Source organism: Eschscholzia californica, unplaced genomic scaffold (assembly GCF_041429995.1).
Source record: "Eschscholzia californica isolate CP2 unplaced genomic scaffold, dmEscCali1.0.p SCAF_4, whole genome shotgun sequence".
In the NCBI taxonomy this organism is placed as follows: Eukaryota; Viridiplantae; Streptophyta; class Magnoliopsida; order Ranunculales; family Papaveraceae; genus Eschscholzia; species Eschscholzia californica.
This window is the reverse complement of record NW_028238461.1, coordinates 32,429,900-32,438,495: the sequence shown is the minus strand read 5'-3', so window position 1 is coordinate 32,438,495 and position 8,596 is coordinate 32,429,900. Positions and strand designations below refer to the sequence as shown.

At 33.9% G+C, this 8,596-nt stretch overlaps 1 protein-coding gene across 1 annotated transcript; it reads left to right on the top strand.

The window, feature by feature from the left end:
* The first annotated feature begins 3,940 nt into the window (after positions 1–3,940).
* Positions 3,941–6,524, top strand: LOC147544169 (protein kinase PINOID-like). Its single transcript, XM_086636931.1, has 2 exons — positions 3,941–4,884; positions 5,495–6,524. Exons 1-2 carry the CDS (start codon positions 4,271–4,273, stop codon positions 6,276–6,278), a joined length of 1,398 nt encoding a protein of 465 aa, XP_086493057.1. The 5' UTR covers positions 3,941–4,270; the 3' UTR covers positions 6,279–6,524.
* Positions 6,525–8,596: the final 2,072 nt, after the last annotated feature.

The window sequence follows — 8,596 nt, the reverse complement described above, 5'->3', positions numbered from 1 at the left end:
CTTGGGTCAATATTCATCTTGGGTCGATATTCATTTGCGAGTTTGAGGTGTTTGATGTAATGCCTGAATGAATTTGTTTGCTTGTTTTTTCTTCTCCTTTTCATGGTGATGTTATTTACTAATAGTTTGTTCTTCATTGGCATTTGCTCTTTATCATTGAAACTTATCAAGTCTTATCATGGTGTTTAACTTTGCTGCAAAAACTTTTGTTGTAATTACAGAATGAAATTGAATTTCTCATTTTTCACTATTTAGACCTATTTAAACCTCTTCGCTTTTTCTCTCCATCTATCTCATTCATTTTCTCTCCATCTAGAACAGTGAATAACGAGGTTAGTATGTAAGACTTTTCAAATTTTATTTCTTACTACTAAATTGTTGATGTGCAGTGAAGTATTTCAAGCAATTCTTTTACTTTCTTCTTCGTTTCTATTTCATTCTTCAAAAGTAATTAATCTATGGAGATAAGTATGTACCCATTGTTTAAGTTCTCACTTCTCTGACATTATAGTTGCCCAAGTTAACCTATGATGTTCTTACTTGATTCTTCCTTTGCATAAAAATAGATTGTTTTTGCTTTCTTACCTGAGTCTACATTTGCATAAAATGGAAGTTGAACTGTTTTCTTGCTTTATCCCTTGAATGACCCATTTCACTAAAAGTAAATTAGAAACGTGTGACTGACATTTGTTGTTCCTTGTGATCGGTTGATGTGATGGCTTGTACTCGATGTTTAAGCTTCTTGATGCAACAAATGTGTTTCATCGAGATATCCTAATGGCTTTGACGTATCTGCAGGTATAACCAAAATTTCTTCTGACCTGTGAGATTTTACTATTTTTGTTTAGAAAGACTATAATATTTTAATGATTTTTGCCTACTCCTACTAAAAGTTTAAGGCCAAAAAACATAATTGTAAAAAACATATGACATGTTTTTAGAACATAAAAGTTAATTTAAGAGTTGCTAAGAGACGTCTGTCAGAGATGTTCTTGTGCAGACCTACATGAAACATCTAACGGTAACACATGTCATTTATGTGTCCAATGCAAACTGCAAACTCAAAACCTACGACTTTGGGCTAGCAGGAGTTGCCTTTAGTGATATCCCAACAACAATGTTTTTGACGGTATGTCAAAGCAATCGTCAAGTTTACTGAATTATTTCATCTTATAACATCTTTAAAAGTTATTTTTATCCTTTGGAGTGTGTCAGTTACACTAAATTACCTTTATTTTTATTTAACAAAAACTTATTTCAAATCTGCTGTAATTTGATGTATAATTTTTTATTTGTTGAAAGTCAACCAACAGAGAGCAACGAACAAAATTAGAAGAAAGAGAAGACTAAGAAGCTAAACAGTTGTAGAGGTCCTGGGATGAGTGCCATGAGCGCCTGCAACGATATTGCCTACCCCATTTTGCCAGTTTATCTGCATGCTCGTTGTTTTGCCTTGGGGTGTAAGAAAAGATGATGCTCTCGAAGTTATCCTTAAGGCGAGAAATGTTGTCTATATGTTTGCTGGACTGCCATTAGATCGCTGAATTATAGTTGTGGAGGTGTCGAATCAAGTTTTGGTCATTACTTTCACTGTGTATGTGTTGAATTTGGAGATCTGTTGCCCACTGCAGAGCATGAATGATCGCGCGACATTCACATTCTTCTGCATTTTGACCCCCGGTAGTATCTATTATTGCTGCAATGAAATGCGCTCAACCTTCGTGTATGATACAGCCTATTCATGCTAGTTCGGATAGAGCGATGAAGGAAGCGTCTACATTAATTTTTAGAAACGAGGCTGTTGGTGATTTCCATGGCGGATAAGTTGTTTTGGGTGTAACTGTAGTTTTGGTATTCGTAGTTGTTGAGGTTCCATTAATTCTCGTGATAATCTGCAAAGGAGATTGTTCCTACGACGAAAAATATTTTTCACATCTGGCTTTCGTATAAACCTTAGTATTTTCACGTATAGGCTAACTGTCTCTGCTTCTAGATCTTTCCATTTAAGAATCCAATGGCGGAGGCTGGTGAGATAATCAGTCATAATATTAAAGTGAAACCAGATGGGGCGGGAGTGACAACAGTGAAGCAGAACATGGGTAATGGTCTCCGTATTGTCACAGTACTCACAATTGTAGATGTTACCAATATATTTTTCGATTTTGTTTCTTACTGGTGGACTGTTTATACAACATTTCTATATGAATAGTTTGATTCTCGAGGTAGTATTTATGTTCCAAATAAATTTTCATTCCATAGTCTCATATGTATAGTTGTTGTTTCTAAGGTGAAAATATACATTGAGCTGATAGTAAAATCATCTGATTTGGTTAGTGTCCAGCGAATAGTATCGTCTGTATGCGCCTGTAAATTAATCTTATTTGTTAAAGCATTGAGATATAATATTCGTATTTCACTGGTTATTATTAATAAGTTGCGCCACTGTCATTAAGTGGTTGTTTCTGGTGTTGCTAAGGGGCGGAGGGTGGTCCGGTATCCAGTAGTCATACCAGATATTGATGTTAGTCCCTTTGTTAACATCCCAGAAAATAAGGCTCGACACTTTGTCAAAATAACAATAGATTTCCGCAACCAGGAATGGTTAGATTTGGACGAACCGGGCTTAGACTCCTTGTGGAAATATTTGACTTTAAGAATTTTGGCCGAAGAAGTTTCAAGGTTTTTGAGGATGCGCCAGACAAGTTTACTGAGAAAGGCTTGGTTGTCGAGAGTGGGGAGCCTAAACCCTAAACCTCCTAATTTGCAGGGAAGGCAGATGGTAGACCAGTTGATGGTAAGAGCGTGTTTTTCCCCCACCAGAGAACCGTTGAGTGGCCTCAATGCGGTTACTTATGCCTTTAGGAATGAAAAAACACTGCATTTGGTATCGGAGAACAGACGCAGCGATTGTAGACATTACAACGGAGCGACCAGCTTGGGATAGAAGGTTATTATGCCATTTAATTTATGTTTTTTTATATTGGGTGACGTTTTCACTAAAAACCTCATACACATGTGTGAATCAACATCTGATTATGTTTTTTCTTTATTTTAGGTGGTCTATAGATCTGGAGTTGTGTGGATCATTTTATTCTAAGGTATTGGTTCATTTGACCTCTAAATCTGCATTTACTTTCAACAAAAAGATATTCAACTAAGACCTCATACGGCATGAATATTCAACTAGATTTAGAAGAATTTGCTTGACTACAACCCAGTGTCACTTAGTTGGTTCAGAACTGTACGTGGTTAACAAATTTACTCCAAAAGCAATGTAAGCTCCAGCGCATCTTTCAGAATCTTGATAGACTTAACAACCATTGGGGTACTAAGTATTCCTACTTCGAGATATCAAATTTGTGGCCTTCCCATTTGCTAGACATATATCTTTTTCATCTTCAGCTATGCTTCTTCGAGAATCCATGGGCGTCCGAACTTGACCGAATTCCCACCCTATGCATATACCTAGTAGGTTGATGTTCATGATATTGTAACAATTGATTGTTTTGCTCATTAATCAAAAAGCAAATGAGTAACAAAGAAATTTTAGAGAAATGTCAGCTCTCAGTATCAAGTGTGCGGGACGTGTTTTGAAGTGTCTAGAAATTATTTTGTCTATGGATGTCTAAAATTGATAACACAGACAATAGTAGACATTTGAAAGAACCAATCTAACAAAATGGAAGGTTTGGAAAGAGTGCCAATAGCAATAACCCGGGCGTCCCTAGAATTTCCACTCCCATTTTGGCATCATGCAAAATATTACACGAGCAAATTACTATTACTTCACGTGTCAATTCAAAAGGTAAACCCTAAAACTACACTCAACCATGGTTATGTACTTTTTTAAAACCCAAATAAACCATGGTTATGTTACTTATGTACCTGTAGTTAACTCCGTACAACTCTTACATTTAATTTACTATCAAGCCATCAAGGTATGAACACCACCAGGCACCAGCTCTTTTTCCAACTGTCCCTCTCTTGAAAGTTTAACCTCTCTCTCTCTATATCCTCAATAAAACAAGATTTGGAGGAAGAAATAGAGAGAGAAAGAGAGAGAGAGAAACCCTAAAACTGATTAAAGAACAGCTTAAATTTGAGCTTCCTTTAATCCTCTGTCCTTTTTCTTTCATTAGAGAGTGAGAGAAATATTTGATATTACCGAACTTGTAGTTCCAATAGAAACCTAGAAACTATTGATTTCTTATATTCTTGCTCATTTGCTTATAAATTGAAGGTCAGATCTTGTTATCTATAGGAACATAAAATGTTAGATAGTTTTCTTGATTTAGAAGGAGAGATAGGTTCAGAAACCCTAAGTTCATCAAGCCTACATAGTTCAATGAGTTGTGAAAGTTGTAGTAGTTTCAGTAGTTTTTCCTTTGATACACAACTTGAAATCCAAACAAAATCAACACCTACATCATCATCACCAGAAAACCCTAAATCTTTAAAACCTCATAGATCATCTGATTCGGGCTGGAAAGCTATTCGTTCTGCTTTATTTCGTAACAAAAACGCATTAAATTTCAGAGATTTCAAAATAATTCGTAAGATTGGAAGTGGTGACATTGGAAATGTTTATCTTTGTCGTCTTAGAGATTTGAATAATGATGAGGATGAAAATGAAGATGAAGATAAATGTTTATACGCCATGAAAGTAGTTGATAAAGAAGCATTAGCAGTAAAGAAGAAACTTGAAAGAGCAGAAACAGAAAAAATGATACTGAAAATGTTAGATCATCCTTTCTTACCAACTCTTTATGCAGAATTTGAAGCTTCACATTTTGCTTGTGTAGTTATGGAGTTTTGTTCTGGTGGAGATTTGCATACTCTTAGACATAAACAACTTGGAAAACGATTCTCGTTGAGCTCAGCTAGGTAAGTTTTCAATCATTTTTTTCAACATCAAATTCTTGTTTTTAGCTTTTTTTTCCAACTTTTTGGGCCAAAATCCAAAAGTTCTTCTGATTTCAGTTCATTATTAAAGCATAATGACTGAGATACTATTTAAAATTCACTGCAAAAAAGAAAAAAAAAAAAACAAACTTTCATCTTTTTATGATCAAAAGTTTCGTTACCCAGATTTCTTTATTGATTTTTTGGTCTCTTCTACAAAATAATATGTCCAAATTATTGAATCTTTTTTCAATGTATTTTTGAAATCCGCCATTAATGAACATCAATTTGTTCTTTTTCAATATCCCAAAGAAAAATGTCACCAAGAGAAAAACTAAGCACACTCTAAAGGCAAATTTTATGTAATTTGTGCACCCATGGTTCTAATCTGCACCCAATGTTCTAATCCAAACTACGGACTACCACAATTCATACAGGATTTCCATCTAAAATCTAGTGTTATTTTTTCAAAAATCATATGTTTTTGTTTTCAATAATTCTCTAATCACATCTAAGATTTTTGTCTAGAATTCTATCTAATTTTTTGTGCTCTCAAAGGAACTCACCATTTTGATATCATTCTTTGCATCAGGTTTTATGTGGCTGAAGTGCTAGTGGCATTGGAATACCTACACATGTTAGGGATAATCTATAGAGATTTGAAACCTGAAAACATTTTGGTAAGATCGGACGGTCATATAATGCTTTCAGATTTTGATCTATCACTTTGTTCAGATGCAATCCCAGCCGTTGAATCACCTGACGCATCACCATTTCTCACATCCAGTCTTTATCAAAAATCATCACCAACACAATCATCTTCATTTTCTTGTTTTGGTAACCGGTCATTCCGGTCAAGAAAAGTACGGACGATAACAATGAACCGGCAATTTGTAGCTGAACCAGTATCAGCTAGATCATGTTCATTAGTTGGGACCCACGAGTATGTACCACCGGAAGTAGCCAGTGGAAAATCACACGGTAGTGCTGTTGATTGGTGGGCCATGGGTATTTTCATCTACGAGTTGATTTACGGGTATACACCGTTTGCCGGTGACACTAACGCTATGACGTTAGGAAACATCGTTAAGAAAAAGTTAAGTTTTCCGACGGAATCACCGGCGACTGTGTCGGAATTTTATGCAAGGGATTTAATATCAAAGTTATTGGCCAAAGATCCAGAGGTAAGACTAGGGGCAAAGAGAGGAGCAGCTGAGGTAAAAACACATCCTTTCTTTAAAGGAATGAATTTTGCCCTAATCCGGTCTTACCCTCCACCTGGAATACCGACTCTCCGGCAAGGAAGAATGTCGTCGGCGTCAGCCTCTGATTATGGGAAGAAATGCCATTCCTCAATTGGTTTTGATTTATTTTGAGTATCTAATTTTTATTTATTGGAGCTAATTTTCCAATGATGTGGCTAGTTTCTAACCTTAGGATGGATAAATGCATTTTTTTAGGGTTAGGTTTTTCTTCTAATTTGATGTTAACAGGTTGTAGTTTAGAAATAAAATGCCAAAACTTCCAAAAGAATATATGGAGGTAGAAAATGTTTAAGTTTATTCCAGTTTCCATGTGAAAAGTTTTGCATTGATGTTAATGTTAGACTAATCTTTTCTTTACATTTTTTTTTATCTTGAAGGATCAACATACTTTAAGCTATATAATTTCGTGTGAATTTTGTTTCATCATGTTGGAGTAATCCTTTTTTACATTTCTTACTAATACTGTGATTAGTGATCATGATTTTTTCAATGGAAACCAAACGTTGACATTGAAATTCGTTACTAGATTTGCTCCAGTAACATATATTGCGTAAATCTCCGTACAAGGAACCGATTCAACCATGGTTGTCGAGAATGTAACGCTCTAAAAGAATGAACGGTTCCCTTCAAACTCAGCCCTTGAATAATGATGGACTCAAACTTAAGTGGTTCAATCTGAACCGTCATATCCAAATTCAAGAGTGGAGCTTAAAGAAATATAACTCTTTAAAAATTAAATCATAATTAAGTAATTGTTTTATGAAAAGAAACTAATCAAATTAACCACTTCTAGACAATATGAAAAACATGTTTGTCCTGTTCAACAAATTTCTTATTGTTTTACTACGTAGATATATATACATATGTATATATACCCATGATTATCTAATAATGAATTTACTTATTTTTCCTTTATTTCCTTTAATAGAATATGTTAGAAATATAAATAGGTTTACATTAGTTATATATAAATGGGTATAAACAACTTGAAGTAGTAATGAAGCTATCATTTAGGATGATAAATATATACATGGGGTTACCTAGAGGTCTCTCAGTTCCCCCACATATTACACCTTCTTTTTTGTTGAAGACACATACGACACTTAATATAGTAAAATAAATTATACAAATAGAGGTAAACACAAAAGAGAGATTTAGGCTTATGTCCTATAATATGGCATGGATCTTGTAGAATAATAATTAAGATTTCAACAAACAAAATTACTAGTTTTGGTTAAATTTTGAGGTATCCTACACTCTACAAATGAAGATATGGTTCTTTAAGTATTAAGAACCACAAATTTCATTTTGGAAGAATTTGATATTATTCGAAAATTTAAACCGCACAGTTTAAATTATAGTTATTATAAACTGGACGAGTGTATAATTCTTATCTAGCAGACACAGACAGTTCTATCAAATGCGTAGTCTCAATTCCTGGAGATGAGTTTGGTAAACTTCGTAATTAAAGAGGGTTTAAAGAAAAATTTTAAAAATATAATCTCAGTCTTTAGAAATAAATTTGGGAGGTGCAATTTTAACTATTGAAGAAGATGATATATTTCAAAAAAAAACTATCTTCCTCCCTTTTTATATGGATAGATAAACTACTTATTTTTTAATGTGAAATGAAATGTAACATTTACGACATTATATTTTAATGTAGTTGTCACTTTGTCTCTCACATTTAAGGGTTAGAATAGTGGACAACTATTTCGATTGTCGTAATTGTTAGTATTATCATTTGATAATAAGATATTTAAACTTGTGTTTTACTTTTACTCCATTTTCTTTATTTTTCCTAGTTTCCCACCATTGATGGTACAAAAGATTGCATCAAAGTCAGAATCAGTGACCATTATTTCATTATTGTATAAAAGTGTGAGTACAAATGTGATTAGCCATAAAAGCTTCATCATTTTCGACAATGAAGATCAAGAAAGTTTGCACAAATTACAGACAAAATCTAGTCATTAAGTGTCTAATATACTCAAGTTCTTTCCTCGAAACTTTCATAATTATTTGAAGTTGTTATAAAATAGTCCTTATAAAAAACAATCCTCTTGGTAGACCCAGAATATATCATGAGCAGCGCAGACAGTGGGGGTTTAATAATCATGTGATGAACTAGAATAATGTGGGGCTAAATAAAGACCAATCCAGATATCAACGGTTCTGATTGTCGAGCATCTAATGGGTTTGTCTCACTCTATTATTTGTTGTCTATTGTTTAAATAAAATGTGTTTAGTTGTCTAAGGTCCTTCGTTTACTATATAAATGAGATGTAAATTCTTAGGGGGTTTGTTTTGTAACAGAAAATTTTTCTGATTTCATAGGTGAGTTTTTTTTTTAAAACATAGGTGAGTTTTAGAAAAACAAGTAAATGTTTCTGATTTCATCAAAAAAAAGTAAATTTTTCTGGTACAAA

Coding starts and splice junctions, on each gene's coding strand:
- LOC147544169 (XM_086636931.1), top strand. CDS start 4,271: ATGTTAGATAGTTTTCTTGATTTAGAAGGAGAGATAGGTTCAGAAACC. Junction 4,885..5,494: donor TTCTCGTTGAGCTCAGCTAG/GTAAGTTTTCAA, acceptor TCTTTGCATCAG/GTTTTATGTGGCTGAAGTGC.